The 20133-nt window shown below is 31.2% G+C and overlaps 2 protein-coding genes across 3 annotated transcripts in view; one reads left to right on the top strand and one right to left on the bottom strand.

Annotated features, from left to right (window-relative positions):
• KLRF1 (killer cell lectin like receptor F1) overlaps positions 1–5997 on the top strand; it is a 9907-nt gene extending 3910 nt beyond the window's left edge. The window contains exons 3-5 of the mRNA XM_011365756.1: positions 3240–3379; positions 3755–3867; positions 5889–5997. Of these exons, the coding sequence (XP_011364058.1) occupies positions 3240–3379; positions 3755–3867; positions 5889–5997 (362 nt within the window). The remainder of the gene's footprint in view (positions 1–3239; positions 3380–3754; positions 3868–5888) is intronic.
• Positions 1–20133, bottom strand: part of CLEC2B (C-type lectin domain family 2 member B) — a 47219-nt gene that overhangs the window by 16862 nt on the left and 10224 nt on the right. Inside the window, exons 3-6 of one of the 2 annotated variants that reach the window (XM_023534033.1) lie at positions 15393–15550; positions 12287–12390; positions 11210–11320; positions 10269–10385 (exon numbers count right to left, since the gene is read on the bottom strand). In XM_023534033.1, coding sequence (XP_023389801.1) covers positions 10358–10385; positions 11210–11320; positions 12287–12390; positions 15393–15550 — 401 coding nt within the window. In that variant the 3' untranslated portion in view covers positions 10269–10357. Of the gene's footprint in view, positions 1–10268; positions 10386–11209; positions 11321–12286; positions 12391–15392; positions 15551–20133 lie in introns of those variants that run through there. The other variant, XM_023534034.1, reaches the window with a different exon arrangement.

Below are 20133 nucleotides of genomic sequence, written 5' to 3'. Positions count from 1 at the left end.
AAATATGAAAACTTAATTGTGATAAGGCAGTATGTAAATATTTTTTATTTTTTACTTATCCTTTTGAAATACAAAATAGATCAAAGTAATTATATCTAAGAAATTATCCATTATGATTTTAAGCTTAGAAGTTCCAATCATAAAGAATTTAGGAAAACTACCTCTTCTACTTTTGATTTATTTTTAGTTTAATTTAACATTTAACTCTTTGAATTTTTGACATTTATTTTATAGTATGATATATGATGAAGGTGCAGATTAATTTACTTTATAATTATTTATCAAAGAGTTTTTCTCTAATCCCTTAGTTTGTATTTTCATCTTTATCACATATAAAAATATCATCTATATATGGTTTACTATAATTATCTTTCTGTTTTACATGTACAAGTCCCAAAGTCCCAAATCAATTAAAATACTGTAATTTTACCACATATTTTACATTCTGATTCCTCATTATGTTGGATATCATAACACAAACTTTTCAGTTAAGAAAGCTTTGATAGGTAAAAATGAAATCATAACCACCATTAAATATTCATTAGTCTAAATGCTGTACATCAAATTACAAGATAGTGATTTCCTATTACTTTTTTCTTCTTGTTTAATTAAGGTAATATTCACAAACATAAAGCTAACCATTTAAAATTAAACAGTTCAGTGGTGTTAGAGCATTAAATGTGCAACCACCATATCAGTCTAGTTTCAAAACATTTTCATCACTCAAAAAAGAAATTACATACGTAATAACTAATTATCCTCTTTGCTCCCCTGTCCCCACCAGCTCCTAGAAGTTACTAATCTGCTTTCTGTTGCTATGGATTTACCTGAATACTCATATAATGAAATCATAATATTTGACCTTTTGTGTCTTGCTTCTTTTACTTAGCTTAATAACATTTGGAAGTTCAAACATGTTGTACGATGTATCAACACTTCATTTTTTTTTTATTATTGAATAACATTTCATTACATGAATAAACCACAATTTGTTTAAGGTGGCAATACTAACCAAAATGGTTTACAGATTCAAAGAAATTCCTATCAAAATTTTATTTGTTGTTCAGAAATGGATGAGGTGATCCTAAAATTCATATGGAATTACAAAGCATCTTGAATAGTAAAAACAATTTTTTTCCATCATAGTGAACATTCAATATTATTTTATATTAGTTTCAGGTATAGCAAAAACAATCTTGAAAATAGAAAACCAAATTTGGAAGACTGACATTTTCCAATATCAAAACTTACTACAAATCTACAGTAATCAAAGCAGTGTTGTACAGGTCTTAAAATAGACGTATAGATCAATGGAATAGAACTGAGAGTCCAGCGTTAAGCCCATACACTTATAGTTGAATGGTTTTCGATAAGGGTTCCAAACCATTCAATGTGGAAAGAACAGTCTTTTCTACAAATGAGACTTGACCAACTGGATCGCCATATGCAGGGAATGAATTTGGATACATAGCTAATACAATATAAGAAAACCTATTCAAAATGGATCAAAAACCTTAATATAATAGCTAAATTTTAAAAAATTTACGAGAAAAATATATGTAAATCTTTATAACCTTTGATTAGACAATGATTTCAGATATGATATCAAAAGCATAGGTGACAAAAGAAAAAATAGATTAAATGAATATCACAGAAAGTAAAGACATTTGTTCATCGAAGGGCATTATCAAAGAATTGAAAAGGCAAAACAGCAAATTATATGTCAAATTATATATCAAATAGATACCTAGTATCCAGAATATATAAAGAACTCTTATAACTAACTCCAAGACTAACAAAAAACCCAAACAACTTAATTAAAAAATGGGCAAAAGACAAAAAAAATTTCTCCAAAGAAACTATACAAAAATTCAATAAGCACACAAGAAGTTGCTTAACACGATTAGTCATTAAGGAAATGGGAAATCAAAACCACAATGGGAAACCACTTCACACCCACTAGAGTAGCTATAGTCAAACAAAAATAATAAGTATCGGTAAGGACCTGAAAAATTGTTCATATGTTGCTGGTAGAAATATAAAATGGTGCCGCACTATGGGAAACAATTTGACAGTTCCTCAAAAACTTAAACATAAAATTATCGTATGATCGAATCTTAAGTATATACCCAAAAGAATAAAAACAAATGCCACACAAAAATTCATATATGAATGTTTATAGCAGAAATATTCATAATAGCCAAAGCAGGCCAAATGTCCATCAGTTGATAAATGGATAAGCAAAATGTTCTACCTCCATGCAATGGAATATTATATAACTATAAGAAAGAATGAGATACGGGTACGTGCTTATATTGGATGAACCTTGAAAACTTTATGCTAAATAAAAAAGCCAGACACAAAAAGCTACATATTATATGATCCCATTTATATGAAATGTCCATCATAGTCAAGTTTATAGAGACGAAAACAGATTAGTGATTGCCAAGGCTAGAAGTGGGGGAAATGGGTAGTGGCTGCTTAATGTTTATGAGGTTTCATTTTTGAGTGATAAAAATATTTTGGAATTAGTCAGATTTGCACAACACTGTGGCTGCACTAAAATCTATGATATTTTAAATGATTAAATAGCAAATTTTATGTTACATGAATTTTACCTCAATTAAAAAAAGATTGTATTGGCCACAAGTTTGAATAGTTATATTGGCCTGCACTTAGATTTTTATATATACTTCACTTTTCTCCCATTATTATGACAAAAGTCTCAGATATTTTTAATTTGAGAATAACTCAATTTAACTTTAAGAAAATCAAAAGATTTTATGAACTCGTAATTATGAAGGGATTTAAAAAATTAATATCGATATTTTTAATATTAAAAAGACAATATTAAAAGATTTACAGATATAAAACAGGGATAGAGATTCTAAAACTTTATATGAATGAATTCTAAGCAAAAAGTATAGATATTTCATTTATTCTTTCAAATAGCATTAATATAATATATATCTTCATAGGTTAATGTTATTATAGTAAATATATTAGATGATGGAATGAAAAATCTCTTATGTATAAGTTTTGCTTTATCTTACTAAATTAATTTCCTTAAGTTCCAAGAATTATTATTTATGTTTTAAACACCTTGTGAGTCTGAACACTTTGTTATGAGTAATTTTATTATAGCTCCACTTTTATTCATGTAACACATAAGTATTCTGTCAAGTTTTAGAGATACATAAGTAATTTAATTTTTCTTTGTTTTCCCCTTTTCTCTATAGGATTGTGCCCATCAGAATGGCTCAAATATCAAGAAAAGTGTTATTGGTTCTCTAATGAGTTAAAAAGTTGGAGCGACAGTTATGGGTATTGTTTAGGGAGAAAATCTCATCTACTAATTGTTCAGGACCAACTGGAAATGGTAAGTGGTTTAGTATCATGTTATGACATTAGCCTCTATAAAGCTTTCTTCAAACTTCTTCCCACCCTTCTATTAAATTATCATTTACCTTGATTATTGTTTTGAGGTCCTCTTAAATTTTGAGCTCGAGCCAGTGCCTCACCTGACTCATGCTAGTCCTGGTCTGAAGACTTGTATTCAATTTGCAAGGGGTGTATGTGTATGTGTATGTGTATGTAATATATTATATAATGTGTGAGAAAATTGGATATGAATTAATTAGTATAAGAATCTTCATGCAGTGCTAGTTGTCTAATAAAATTCTAAAATCTTACTTAATATGTTTGAATTATTAAAATGTTATGTTCATTTAGCTACTCGTTACCTACATTTTAGGCTTTTATACAGAAGAATCTAAAACAATCAAACTATGTGTGGATTGGGCTTAACTTTACCTCCCAGAAGAAGACATGGACCTGGGTGGACAGTTCTCCATTAGATTCAAAGATGTGAGTCTTTACTAAAAGGCAATCTGACTTATTGTCTGTTGTGAAACTTATCTTCATAAAGCATCTCTAAGTCCACCAAAAGCCACTCTCAATTAGTTCTTGGCAGTGGAGAATTTGAAGGATGAAAAATAAGTTAATGTTTATTAGAATAATGATGGATATTTTAGTATGGCTTTCAAAGCAAATGAACTTGAAAACAATAATGGTTGCACAGTTATTGTTTAAAAACTATTCATAATTTATATGGAAAGGTGGGCCGAACCATTGTAGTCTTTTGTTTTCAAAGCTTTCAATGTTTACTTTGGCCATTTTTAGTAATTGAAAAACTGTGTGTAATTTTTTGTATTGTATGATTATCAAAGGATTATCATTAAAAGATAAATGAGAAATGAAATACAATACAGAACAAAATAATCCAAAATTCTCTCAGCAATTACATGAGGTGATTGAGGATTTAATATTTTTCATCAATGTTTTTGTGTGCTTATATTAATTTTATAATAAAATGTTTAATTATAAATACAAATAGTAAAACCAGTAAATTCAAATTTTATCCCTATGTTGGTAGGCAGAATAAGGGTTTCAAAGATGTCTATATCTTCGTCCCCAAACCCTGTAACTCTGTTAACATGTATGGCAAAAAAAGACTTCAAGGGTGTTATTAAATTAATAATCTTGAGATGGTATACTCATGCTGGATTATCCAGATGGGCCCAATGTAATCCTGAGTTTTTACAGGAGAAGAAAGTAGGGGCAGAGTCAGAGAAGATGTAAAGACAAACACAGAGGTCCAAGTCATATAACCATAGCCAAGGAATATAGACAGTCTCTAGAAGCTGCAAAAGGCAATTAATAGATTTTCTCATCGTGTCTGCAAAAGGCAGGCCTGCAGACATTTGATTTTACTCTCATGCAACTATAGTTTACTCTCAGTCAAACTATAAAATAATTAATTTGTGTTGTTTTAAGCCACAAAATTTGTGGTAATTCATTACAACAGAGATAAGAAATTAATACACTATGGTAATCAATTAATGATACTGTTGTTATTTTTCCTTCATCCTTATATTATCATTGAATATTACTTATTTTCCATCTCACTGCAAATTAATCAATCTAAGGAAGTCAACTGAAGCCATTGTCTGCAATGGACGATAAAATTACGGGTGTGTATCATCTGAGGATAGAGTTCTATCACTGCACATTACCTGATAGACTACTTAGGAAGGTGCCAACTTAGGTTTTTCGTCATGCCAAATCCACTCAACACTATCTATAAGACTGAGTTTTAACTTTAGACCATGCCTAGGGATTTTTGTTCAAAATATGTTCAATACAGAATTCCAACATCAACTTGGACACAGTGTATTTTCCAATATGAAAATCCAGTACTTATTTGCCCCTTATTAATTTGGAAGTTTTGATGATCACGTGCATCTTGTTCATGACTCTTTCTTAAACTTTTTCTTCAACTTAAATAAATTCCTAATAGAATAAATCGCTAACACTATAGTATTTTGTAGATAATTTTGTTATTGTATTTATTAGATTGCCTTATGGATAAATAATATAATAAATATACAATTTATTTAAAGCTTTCATGGATCAGCTTGTATACTGAGTGCTTTACAAATATTAATTCATTTAACCTCATAACAAATATAATTATCACCATTGTACGAGTTGATATGAGAAACCAAGAAATGTTAAGTGAGCTGTCCATGTAACTTAATCTTATTTTTTAATCTAAGAGACCACATGGAACAATGCAAAGAATACTAGAACAGGAATGTGGGCACACATTTATTCTTAGCTCTGTCATGCAAATAGACTGAGAATTCTGCCACTCACAGACAGTAATACTAAGTTACAGAGACCCTATAATAATGTTTAGCTAGTAAAGATATTTGAAAATATCTTGAAACTTTGAATTACCTTTTAATTGAGCGTGTTAGCTGCAAATACAAATGGATATCTTCAGCAAAAAATGATTAATAATGTATTTATTCTCCCTTCCGAAGATTCTTCATAAAAGGACCAGCTACAGAAAACAGCTGTGCTGCCATCAAGGAAAATAAAATTTACTCTGAAACCTGCGGCAGTGTTTTCAAATGGGTTTGTCAATATTAGAATTTCAAAAAAATTGACAGTGGAATAATCAATAGTCAAAGTTTTGGGCCTATTAGGTTCTAATATTAATCTTCAGGAGTAAGAATTTAAAACTGTAATTAAACACCAAAATCTCATCTCCATTTTCCCTCCATCATCTACATTTGTCCTAGTCTCATAATAATCTATGTTAACAATTTAAAATATACTTTTTTATATATGCTAACATAATCCGATGCATTTATGTTCAGAATTTTTATTATTTTTTATTTACAACAAATGTTATTAAATTATGCCTGCTTTTCTGTATTTAGCTTTTTTATTATTAATAATACTTTATGCAAATTTTATATAGTTCTGAGTTGCAACATAGAGTGGATTTATACATTCTTTATTCATTTCTTGATGAGCATGAACTTTTTTCCCCAGGATTTTGCTATTATAAACTATCTATAGTTAATATTCTAAAGATTTTCTTAAGTAATAGCACTTTTATTTCTATGACATAAACCTTAAAACTGAAATATTGGGTAAAATGTGTTAAATATGTTGTTTACTTTAGACTTTATAAAACTTTTATCTAATCCTAGAAATGATCACAAACTTTTAAGAAGATTATGTATTCAGAAAATAGTTAAAATTTTTCCTGAACTTCTTGAGAATTAGTTGCCAAATTGATGTAATTTTATTATGAAATTTCCAGTATCATTGGATAACATTGTGTATGTTTCCTACAAAACAATATCTTAATCACAATACAATTATCAAAATCAACAAATGAACATTGCCACCATACTCCCAACTAAATCTCAGACTCCCTTCGGGGTTTCTGAATTCTCACAATAATGTCCGTTAGAGTAAAACACCCAGCTCAGACTCATTTCCTGCATTTAGATATTATGTCTCTTTAGTTTCCTTCTAGCTAAAGAAGTTCCTTACCTTCCTTGACATTCACGACCTTGACATTTTGAGTATTACAAGCTGGTTATTCTATAAAATGCTCTTGAATTTGAATTTGATTATTTCTCGTGGTTTTATTCATGTTATGACTCCTTGGCAGGAATGGTAGAGAAGTGATGCAGGGAAGCTGTCTTCTCACTGTGTCCTTTTAGATGGTACACAATTTTATTTGTCCCATTACTGACGATACTCACTTTGTTCACACGATTAAAGTAGTATCTACCACACTTCACTGTCAAGTTACTTTTTTCCTTTTGTGATTAATTTTTCTTGTGTGTAGGGAGTGGCCAAGATGGCCTTAAGATTTTCCTCAGCTTGCCTAAACTTTGTTTCACTCATTCTTACTATGTACCCCTGGCCTCCTTTTTAAAGAGCATTTATTTTAGAAAATTATAAATGGAAATTTTTTCTCTGCGCCTTTGAGATGTAAATTTTTGTAAATCCTCTTAAGATTTTACAACCTAGAAATGTCTTTTTCAAGGACCTGGGAGCCATCCCTTTGAAATGTAATCATAAAGAAAGATAGCACCCTTATTTCTCAGTTTCTGTGGGAGGGTAGAAGACGACTTCAGTGGGTTCTCAGCTCCAAGTTGTAAAACCACCTCCTATCATGAAGGTCTAATTTTCCTTTGCGTAAAGTCATGTAGCAAACAAAGATGATGTATGATCTCCACCTTACCCCAGCTCTTAAAAATCCCGCTGCCTTCTGTTTCAGCAGATTTTTGTTCAAAGTGAGTTCTGGCTTATTTCCTCTATTGCTATAGCCTATTATAAAGTCTTCCTTCTTCGAGTAACATTTTTTAATGCAATTTTTGCTTTGACAAGAGGTACTTCTAAATTTTATGAATCTCATTCATCATTAAAATTTCAATTTATTCATTTTTGTATGTGTATCTTTGTGGACTCCCATTTTCACATTTCGTTCAATGGTTCATTATCTCCTATTTTGATGGTCAAATAGTTCCAAACATAGTCATAAGAATTATCCTTCAAGGTGACATCTGTATCCCTGATCTCCACAATCCTTTGCTGGTTTGTAGTTTTTTTCTTTAATGGTAATAACCTCAGCAGAACACTAGTAAACATTTTTGTCAATGTTTGAATGGGCCTTTATGTTCTAGCCTGATTCAAAAACATTAATAATATAATGAATCAGGTAAATATAAATTTAAAACTGTTTATTTTTCCAAATAATTTGCTTTTCTTTGTATTTTTCAAAATATTATATTTTATTTTCTGTCCTCTCATCTAATATTTAAGCTTTATGTGGGCAAGGATTTTGCCTTTTGGATTTCTATTATGTCATTACTTAAAGCAATGCCTGACACATCATAGGTGCTCGATAAATATTAGTTGAATCAAATTCGATAGGTGTTATGAAGAAAAGTTGCATAATACTTATGAAAATATTGTTAGGTAGCTAGTTGGACATGAGCAACAGGAGAACAAAGAAATAGAGGCCCAGCCTAGAGATCACTCAAAGAACACCTTATTGGTGATTAGGAATCCCTCCTGCACCCCCAGAGACAAAGGACGGGAGGGCCAAAATCTATAGCTGGTTTAATCTGGCTACAGACACATGCACAAAAGGTTACCACCCTAACCTGCCCACAACCTCAGCCTCATTATGCCATCATTTTAATACCATGTTTATTCCTGGAAGTTCATGAATCTAATTATAACCAACTATATTCTGGGTAAGCACATGTGCACTAGGCAAAGTGTTATACAGCAGCTAAATGTCAATCAAAATTACCTCATGTGCTAATCACCTAAGAACAACTTTGTAATGGCCATCACGGCCCTAATATAATGCAGACCTCTCCCTCTCTTGGAATTATAGCTCTCTATCTTACAGGCTATAACCCTTGCCCAACCTCCCACTGAGATACATATCCACATTTCCAGTGGTTAGCCAGTTCTAGGCTTGCCATGTCTTCTACCTTAAAATGTGCTTTTAATAAATAATACTTTTCATCATTGTCACAAAGTAGAAATTCATTTCTTCATCAGTGATAAGAACTGAGACCTGTGTGTTACCAGAACTCCGATCATCACAACAGTAACAATATAAAGTAGGAGGATCTGATGTTGTCACTGAATTTGGCTAGTACTTCATTAAATAATGTGACGAATTTATATCTGAAGTAAGTAGAATTAAATAGAAAGAAGAAATTTTCCAAGAGGTGAAAAAACTTTTGGGTTCAGTGAGTATGTTATGCTTTTACAAAATGCAAACAAAGCCTGTGTTAGTAAAGGTCAAGAAAGGATAAGCTGGGTGTGAAATATGGATGTAAAATAGGAAATGTCATACATGCCATGTAAGGATTCCCACTTTCATTTCAAAAAGCAATTGGAAGCCAATTAGCAAAGTAACCCGGTCAGTTTTGAGTTTCAAAATCATTACCCTGGCGATAGTAGGGGAAAAGGAATATGAGGAAGTGGATACCAATTCACTATTAGGCAAGAGATGATGAACCAGTATGAAAGCTTTGATGATAAAGAGAAGTGAATTGAAATATAAACATTAATAAGACTTATTGATTGACTGAAATGATAGATGAAGAAAACAACATTATGGATAATACCAAGTGTCTGTTTTTATGTAACTAGTTGGATGGTGGTTCACATTAATGCACTAACAGTGGCCTTATTTGGGTGGAAAATTATAAATTAAATTTTAGACATGTTTGGATTAAGGTACAGTTGAGACACGGAAGTGGAGTAGGCAGTTAGATATTAAAACCTGAAATTCAGGGAGAGTTTCATCGTGGAATAGGTGGATATTGACCGCAATTATTAAAAGAGATTGCCTAGGAAGGAGTACAAAGGGATAAGAGAAAAAGGCCTAAAACTATGGGAAGGCTAACATATTTGACAGGGACAAAAAAAGTGTACTGAAATCAGAGAAAGCAGAGAAGTCAGGGAGCCAGAAGGAATCTCAGGGGAATACGATGTTGCAGAATTCTTAGAAGACAGTATTTACAGAATGAGGAAATAGAAAATTAATGTTAAATACTGCCTGAGAAAACATGAGAGATGTTAACTGAAGCAAGTTCACTGGATATGGCAATACTGATTTAGGGTGATTTGATGAGTGCTGCTCTTGTCCACTTTTGTAGCATGATAGGTAAAACTAGACTGGACTGAACTGAGATGCCTGGAGGTTATATTTTTCCTTAACTTAAGAAAGAGCCTTGAAACAAGAAAGAGACATTCTAGCTCAGGCTTGTATTCAAGAAAGATGGAATATAGAAATGAAAATAAACTGATCTTGAATACACAATGTACAAGTTTGTTAACACTGCTGCAACAATGTATCACAAATTGGGTTTGTTAAAACAGAAATTTATTGTTCCCATTTCTGGAAACTATAAATTCAACATGAAAGTCTGCTGGGTTATATATTCTTTCAGATGGCTCAGGGGGCGAAACCTCCCTTGTTTCTCCTAGATAACAAAAAAAAAAAAAAAGTAAAAGAAAAAGAAAAAGAAAAGAAATAAATAAAAATAGCAAATAAGAATAGAAAAGAACTATTAAAAACACTAGATAAAACAGTACTAATGTTGAAATGTTAAAAGCACTTTCCGTAAAATGTGACAAATATCGTCACAAATTTGTGACAAGTCACAAATATTAACTGCCAATATTCTCCTGGCTATCTTACCCATTTTAATTAGATAAAAAATAAGTAATAGTTACAACAGGAAAAAATAAAACTCTTATTAGATGCTTTGTTTTGCAGTATTTAAAAGAATCTACAAATTATTAGAAATTATGAGAGCTTTCAGAATGGATGTTGAACAGAAGAATAACCCAAAATAGTCACATTTCGATATAGAAACAATTATTTTAAAAGATAATAAAATTAAATAATTGTAAAAACAAAAAAAAAATAGATACATGTAATAGGGATGTGTGTGGTAAATAATTTTCCATAACTGTTTAGAGAAATTGTATGTTATTTAAAAAGATAAAAACAATACAAAGTTAATAAGAAAATAATGTTATAAATACAACACTCCGAGCATTCACGTATAGAGTATGAAATTACAAGATTCTTCTAAATTGCTATTGAAAAGCAAAGACTCATGTCATTTGAAAAGTAAAAATACAAATTGAAGGAAATTACTTTAACAATTATCAAGATGTATTATCAGACTATAATATTAAAGCAGTAAAATGTTGAAAGTTATACAGAAAGAAAGAAAAAAAGGTTACCGATTAAAACAATCCCACCAATGGTTATAAGTCTATCATCAGAAACATTTACCTTGCGCCTTTTTTTCCCCTGCAAATCCATTTTCTTTCTGTGTAGCATCTAGCTGTTGCTGCACCATCATCACTGAGGTAAGCACATTTTTCATTCCCTCTCACATCAAACCTACAATAGAGAGATTAAATACTACTTACTGAGGAGTTCTATGATTTCTCCCTTGCCCAATGACATCTTTTAAAAATATCTTTTTAAGGACCTAAAAAAGTGCACTGTGATGCAGTACTCTCATGCTAGGGTTAAGATATCTGTAACTTTGGACAATAAGAGTTTGTCTTCCAAGAATCTATATTTGTTAAACTGAAATTAATTTAGTTACGTATAATCAGTGGAACTACCAGTTCATACCAGTTCATATTAACCAATGGTTCTTAACCCCAGGCAATTTTGACTTCTCCCTGCTCCCCACAAGAGACACTTGACAATAACTGGAGATATTTTTTGTTGTCACAAGTGGAGTGGAGAGGAAAAAATTGCCCCTATTAGTGGGTAGAGGCCAGAGATGATGCTGACATTCCACAATGCACAAGAAAGTGACCCTTCCCCATGGCAAAGAACTATTCAGTCCAATGTGTCAGTTGTATTGCTATTGAAAAATTCTAATATGAACTAAGTGGTTAAAGGGGCTGGTAGTCATCATTTGGGCTGGTTATACTGAGGTTATGGGTGCAGTGAACTCAGGTCTTTAGACCCAATTTGCAAATAAAATCAAGCTAAAATAACAAATTCATAAATTGTAAACGGTGTCAGCAAACAGGTAGCATAAAGCTTGAAATATGAATATAGAATTGGAGAAGATAAGCAAAAATCAAACAAAAGTTTAATTTTTTTGACTGTGTTTATGAATATCAGGTCTTCATTTTCAAAATAACCAACTAGGAGACTTTCTTAGAGCTCGATTCCCAGCCTCTCTGGCTGACTCTTGGAACTATTCTCAAACATGATTCAATCTTCTCCATTCCATCTTTTCAACATGCATACAAATCCTGGGCTCTAGAGAAATGTTACTAATGCACAAGTTCTAAAGAAGGTTGTACTATCTAAATTTAAATAATGGCAGGAAAAAAAACTCACCACTTGTTAAATATGATTCCATTTATCCATTTTCCCGTTTGACTTTCTGTCATGTGCAGCCCGATCCAATGATCAGAAGTGCATTTGTGTTGTCTAAGAAAATTCTTTAAAGACAAAATAAATTTTATAATTTTATGTGTCAGTTTTTACTAAAACCTATCATGTTTCTCTTGCTGTTTAGGCTGTGAAGAGCAAGGTGAGAAATATTTAACTCCTAGCTACAACAGGAAACAGTTATGGCATTTTGAAAAAATATTTAACCCACCGATCCTCAGTCTTCTTATCTATGAAACAAAAATATGAGATATATTTTCTTTAAGACACTTTTTGATTCCAAATTGATATAATTCAATATGAAAATCTATTCTAGAATTTTTAAACAATAAACTTCTGAAAAGACATAGTTTTCCATTTGAGCTCTTGTTCAGATATTTTTATGATGTTTTTCCTCTTTCTTGTAATTACTAGTATATTGAGTTTAATGTTTTACATCAACTTTTCCCCAAAATTATCACGTGTGTGTACACACATACCCTTCATACATCTAATTTCATTAGAATTTAATTATCATATTTTATTTTTTGCCAACTATTTTGATTTTTAAAGATATCACTTAAGGAAAAATATAATTTTCCTGATATTTCTTTTTCTTTCTTATTGATATAATTTTGAAATTTCTTGCTACCTACGAGCCCTTTTTTACCATAAAATTGTCTTATATATAGAAAGTCATCGAGTCTACTCTGCTACTAAATACCTAAGAAATCATAAACTTTATATTACATCACTGCATGTTTCAATTTTATAATAAATATAAGGAAATTATGACTGATCACAACATTAGGGTCCATTCATATCTAATAATTATTTACATTTTAATAAACCATCTTCTGTAGCACTTTATGAATGCATTTGAAAAAATTTTCAATTAATTGGGCTAAGCTTTGGCATTATAAAAGAACAGATTAATAAAACATTCTCTTTGGATTCTGAGGGTTTTATTTAGTGGGAAAAAAATATAAACATAGAGTTAGAAAATATTCTATGAGATAGGAGAAGATAATCAATATCATGAGTATAGGCAAAATTTGAGTTTATAGGAAAAAGGATCTGCTTTTTATGGGAGACTTTCAAATAGAATATGTTCTAAGAGGTGGATATGGAAGGGAAGAGAAGATTCCATTATAAGTACAGAAGATAAGGGAGAAAAGAACATTCGTAGTGTAGGCTTAGGAAAGAGTTTGTTTGACAGTAGAAAAAATATATACAAGAAAGGATGAATTTAGTGTGTGTGTGTGTGTGTGTGTGTGTGTGTGTGTGTGTGTGTGTGTAGATGGGGTTCAGTAGTTATGGTCTTGGTGACAGGCAACTGAGAGTTGGATTTCTGAGAGCCTGTCCTATGAAAAATATTAATTGTCATTTGCCTAACAAAGAAATGCCCATTAGCTCCTTGTTAAAAATGCAAGATAATTTTAAGTAGATGAAAATAAATACAAAAATATTTCATGAAACAAGTTCCATCTCATTTTAACTAAGGAAAACATTTTTTAATTTAAATAAATATATATAATATTTTAAACTATTTTAAATAAATGATCCTTTAAAATTCTTGTGTACATTACTTTTATCACTCCACAGATAGGTTTACATCATTCTATTTGTCTCTAAATTGTGTCTAGATCATGTAGTACATAATAGTCATCTACAATCTTCAAAATATATCAGGATATTGTATGATCAGTCTTTTTTTTTTTTTTTGGATGCAAACAATACAGTAATTCTTATCTGATAGTTTCATGATTTCTCTTGATTTTAAAACTAATTATTTTTGTATACTTTTTTTGTGTTCCATGATATTCACTATTTTCTCTTTGTCAACAAGAATCTTATAAGTGAAGATTTAAAAAATATTTTGCCTTGTTATTTCTTTATCCTTCAAAAATTTTTCTAACACTCAGTATTTCTCCATCTTGCTGCTAACAGCCTTTTTTTTTCCCCCACAAGAGGAACTGTAAATGACAGTTTAAAGATTACTCAAAATGTTCACTGCAAAAGTCTTGTAAAATTCAGGAGTGAAACTATTGATTGACTGCAGAAGGTTTTTCCACTTAGTTGAGGCTGTATATTTGATTTTCTGTGTCTAGTCAAAATATCTAGTTTTTCACATTTTATCCTCAATTCTTTATTCTTTGTTTCTTCCAAAATAGTTTAGTTTCCTTGTACTGATCTATAAATTGCTCCAGTTTGGCTTTTCCATTTATGTTTGAACTAATCTTCAGGCAGATTACATAAAAATACTTTGTTCATCATAGCAATAACACACAATTCTCTTTTAATAATGTCGACTGCTGTGCAGTACTCTTTACAACTTAAACATTTAATTGTACATTATTCACAAAAAAATTCAAATCAAGCTACACTACCTCTTACATTGACCCTTTACTTTTAAAGAAACTAAATAAAAGTAAAAAAGATATGCTTATCACAGAAGTGATTTGGGGAAGTAAAAGATTTCACAAGTGCAGAGCTACAGAGTTTTGTAATCTCCTATTACAGTTCTTGGAGATTCTCTTTTTTTCATAACATTTTTGCCAAGAAAAATCAACATTTATTCAACAAAGATCCATAAGCATTTAATCTGTATCTGCCTTTCTGCTGTAGCAAAAGATACAATTTCAAATAAAACACAGTATCTGCTCATTGCAAGCTCATGTTCCAGGCTATGGGGAAACTTTCAATTATATACCTATTGCATTACTGGTAGTAAGTGCTCTGATGGAGGCTGCAGTGGGACCTCAGACACAGACAGCAAAGCAAGACTAAAAAGTCAGAAGAAGGTTCCTCAAAGAAATGGAGACTCAACCTTCCTGCGGCAATTCTCTCTTTAGCTATCAAGTCTACTACTTGATATAAGTTTTACACTATCCAAACAAATTATCACCATTTTTTTTCAACTGTATCTTCCATGGCATGTTATGAACATCTTCAATATTCTGTATATATGGAGAGGCATGTGGTAAAAGTTTTAAAAATCATAATGGAATTTGAATATTTTCAATGCCCCTACTCAATAAAATTTATAAGGAATGTCTATTAGATTACTTACCATTTCCTCTTTATTATTAATCACAGTTAGGTCAGCATGCTGAATAGAACAGTTATATCTGCTTGAATTCCAATCTCCTTCTTGTTTAGAAAAATAATAGCAATTATTTTGGAAACCAATCCAACCATCTTGGCAACAACGATGAAGAGACCAAACTACTGTAAATAAAAATGAGACAATTACACATTTTAAGCCAGATGAAATAATATTCCTCTGTATCTGAGATCATTGGGGAAAGATACGACTATGATGTAAAAGATTATGATCCTAATTAGAATTGCCTATCTATTGCATAACAAGTTAAAAAAATTCATGCTTTGTTAAATGACAGCAGTTCAGGATTTGACAGGACACTCATATTTCTTTCAACTCCAACCTCAGTGATACACGGGCCTTCCTGGAGCAACGAGCATGATTTCACTTGTGTTAAGTTACTCTTGCCATTTCTGGGTAAGTGAAATATAATGAAATCATAGCATTATCTGTGGGTAATAAAAATACGAGGCTGTTATAAAGCTATGACACATGTATTAAACTTTAAGGAAACAATAAAAATAATAAAACAGAGTCTATAACTAATAAGATATGTGTTGGATTGCCTATTGTCAACTAGGTACCACCATCACTGGTTCTGGATTAACCAATGAAAAGAATCTGCATGAGATTTGGAAGGTGGAAGTAAAGCAGAAGCCGTTATTCTCGGAGACCTGAGGCATAGAAAGTTCACATGCCTTCTTATGCGTTTCCCTTTCGTAGTTATCACAGCTAGATGTATTGGCTTGTTAGACTTTTCTCTAATCTCTGGGTTCTCCAAATACATTAGTGCTTTAAGCCAAAATTATTACTGATTCTTTCTCCTCTGCTACAAAGTCTTCCAGACCATTTTTCCCCAGCTCCTCCCACAATTATGTTATTTCTAATTCCTATATTGAAGTCCTATTCTTGAAAGATCTGTAGTGTTTACTCTTCTGAACACACACAGACTAAATGATTTTTTTTTGTTTTTGTTTTTGTTTTTATGCTCAGTTCTGCATTATACTTCTTTATTAATTTGTGTACTGTTGTATCCTAGAGTCTTTTAAGGGAAGAAAAGGGCACGCTGGTGAAGGAGGTGCATGGAGCACAGGCAGAATGAAGGCCTCCTTTCACAATCATGTTATTTCTAATTCCTAAATTGAAGTATTATTCTTGAAACATTTGTAGTGTTTACTCTTCTGAACATATACAGATTAAATCAGTTTTTGGTACCAAAGTGGTTCTAATGAAATAAAATCTTAAGGATGAGATATAGTATAGGTTTTTTAATGCAGTTTGCTTTAAAGGCATTAATCTAATTACCAGTGTAAATGGGAAACTGGTGACTTAGGGTATGTATGCAAAGGCAAAACAATCGATTAAATTATTATCTATAGTCACCTGATGCCAAGTACCTACAACAGCCTTCTCTTAATCATTGATATTACAATGAGTTAAAAGTGTAAGAATAATAATATCTGAACACCATGATTAAAAAAACTAAGCCAGGTGACATACGCAGAGAGTTACATGCAACAACAAATGAATGTACACTTTTTTTAATGCATATGAATCATTTCCCAAAATACAAGACAATAAAGTGGTAATGATAAATTCTTAAAAATTGAAGATTTTTACAGTATGACACCTGATTGCAGTAGAATTGAGCTGGTTCCTTGCAAATAATAATAAAATCAATAAGCCTCTATTCAGACTAACTAAGGAAAAAAGACAGAAGACACACATGAACAATATCATCAATCAAAGAAAAGACATTATTACAGATCTCATTGAAATTTAAAAGATAATAAAGTAATACTACAAATAACTCAATGCCCACAAGTTTGATAATCTAGATGAAATGCACCAATTCCTTGAAAGATATAATCTTCCAAAACTACACAAGAAGAAATGGACAATTTGAATAAGGCAATATCTATTAAAGAAACTAGATCAATAATCAGTAATGTCTCAAAACAGAAAACACCAAGCTCAGATGGGTTCACTGGTAAATTCTACCAAACATTTATGAAAGAACTTATGTCAATTCTCTACAGTTTCTTTCAGAGAATAGAAGCAAAGGGAATAATTCTTAACCCATCATAAGGCCAGCATTATCTTAATATCAAAATCAAAGACATTATAAGAGAACTACAGACCAATATCTCTCATGAACATAAAGGCAAACATTCTCAACAAATTCTCAGAAAATCAAATCCAATAATGTATAAAAAGAATTATACATCACAAAAAAGTGGAGTTTATTCTAGCTCTGCAAAGCTGATTCAATATTGGATAATCAATTAAGGAAAGCCATTACATCAACAGGTTAAAAAAGAAATATCACATGATCATATCACTATAAGAATTTGACTAAGTCTAATGTTCATTCATGTCAAAAATTCTCATTAAACTAGTAATAGAGAAGAATTTCCTCAACTTGATAAGGACTATTTACAAAAACCCTACAGCTAATATCATACTTAATGGTGACAAACTAGAGACTTTCTCACCAGGATTAGGTGCAAGGCAAGGATGTTCCTTCTTAACACTTTTTAAAAATATCATACTGGAAGTTCTACCTAATGCAATAAGACAAGGAAAGGAAATAAAATACATACAAATTATGAAGGAAGAAATAATCTGTCTACAAATGGCATGATTGTTCTGCCGAAAATCTGAAAGAATTGAAAAAAATTAAAACTTCTGAAACTAAGTGATCATAGCAAGGTTGGAGGATACAGGTTAATATATAAAAGTCAATCGTTTCCTTAAGTAAAAAAAAAATAAACAAATATTTGAAATTAAAAACATAATACCAATTATATTAGAACCCCACAAAATGATATACTTAGGTATAAATCAAACAACATATGTACAGGATGAGAAAAAAATACAAAATTCTAATGAACAAAATCAAAGAACTAAATAAATAGAGAGATATTTCTTGTTCATGGATAGGAAAACTCATATTCTCACTATGTCAGTTTTTCCCTAATTTGATCTGTAGATCCAATTCAATCCCAATCAAAATCTCAACAAGTTATTTTGTAGATATCAACAAACTCATCCTAAAATTTATATGAAGAGGGAACAAACATGTAATAGCCAACCCAGTATAGAAGGAGAAGATCAAAGTTGGAGAACAGACATTACTCAACTTTAACACTTACTATAAAGCTACAGTTATCAAGAGAGTGTGGTATTGATAAAACAAGAGACAAATAGATCAATGGAATAAAATAGAGAATCCAGAAATAAACTGCCATAAATATAGGCAACTGATCTTTGACAAGAAAGCAAAGGCAATACAATAGAGCAAAGACAGTATTTTCAATAAATGGTACTGGAACAACTGGATCTACATTCAAGAAAATGAATCTAGACACAGATCTTTCACCCTTCACAAAAATTAACACAAAAGTGTTCAAAGATTTAAGTTTAAAACACAGAACTATAAAACTCCCAGGGGATTACATAGGACAAAACCTAGATAACCTTAGGTATGGTGAGGACTTTTTAGATACAACACCAAAGACACAGTCTGTGAAAGGAATAATTGATAAGCTGGACTTCATCAAAATGAACAACTTTTGCTCTGTGAAACATAATGTCAAGAGAATGAGAAGATAAACCATAGACTGGGAGAAAATATTCGCAAAAGATACATCTGATAAACTACTGTTATCTAAAATATTCAAAGAACCCTTAAAATTGAATAATAAGAAAACAAAACCTAATTTAAAAATAGGCAAAAAGCCCAACTGTTAAATTGTTTGCCTTACTGTTAAATTGTATACCTGAAACTTACTGGATTTCATTAACCAGTTACCATAAAAAAAATAAATAAATAAAATAAAATAAAATAAAAAAATAGGCAAAAAGCCAGAACAGACACCTCAGCAAAGCAGATATGCAGATGGCAAATAAGCATATGAAAAGATGCTCGACATCATATATCACCAGGGAAATAAAAATTTAAGCAACACTGAGATACTACACACATTTTAGACTGACTCAAATCCAGAGCACAGACAATACTAAATGTTCTTGAGTATGTAGAGCAAGAGGAATTCTTGTTACAGGTTGAAATGCAAAATGGTATAGGCAATTTTGAACATAGTCTGGTGGTTTCTTACAAAGCTAACATACAATGTAATATAATTACATTCTTTGGTATTTACCCAAAGGAGTTGAAAACTTACATCCACACTAGAACATGCCAACTGATATTACCAACAGCTTTATTCCTAATTGCCCAAACTTGGAATCAACCAAGATGCCCTTCAGTAGGTGAGTGGACAAACTGTGGTACATCCAGACAATGGATTATTCGGTTCAAAATAGAAATGCGCTATTGAGCCATGAAAAGACAGTGGGAATCCTTAAATTCATATTACTAAGTGAAAGCCAATCTATTTAATTCCAACTATACAACACTCTGGCAAAGGTAAAACTATGGCGACATTAAAAAGTTCAGTGGTTGCCAGGGGTTGAGATGGGAAAGAGAGGAATTGGTAGAACACAGTAGATTTTTAGGGCAGTGAAAATACCCTGGATGATACCATAATGATGGGGACATATCATTATACATTTTTCCAATTCATAGAATGTAAAACACCAGAAGTAAAGAATTAAGTAAATGATAGACTTTTCGATAAATTGATCAAAAGACTATCTGAATGAAAAAAAATATACATCTTGATTATTATATTCTAATACTTAT

The sequence above is a fragment of the Pteropus vampyrus genome, unplaced genomic scaffold (genome assembly GCF_000151845.1).
Source record: "Pteropus vampyrus isolate Shadow unplaced genomic scaffold, Pvam_2.0 Scaffold116, whole genome shotgun sequence".
Classification (NCBI taxonomy): Eukaryota; Metazoa; Chordata; class Mammalia; order Chiroptera; family Pteropodidae; genus Pteropus; species Pteropus vampyrus.
This window is presented reverse-complemented; position numbering and strand designations above follow the sequence as displayed.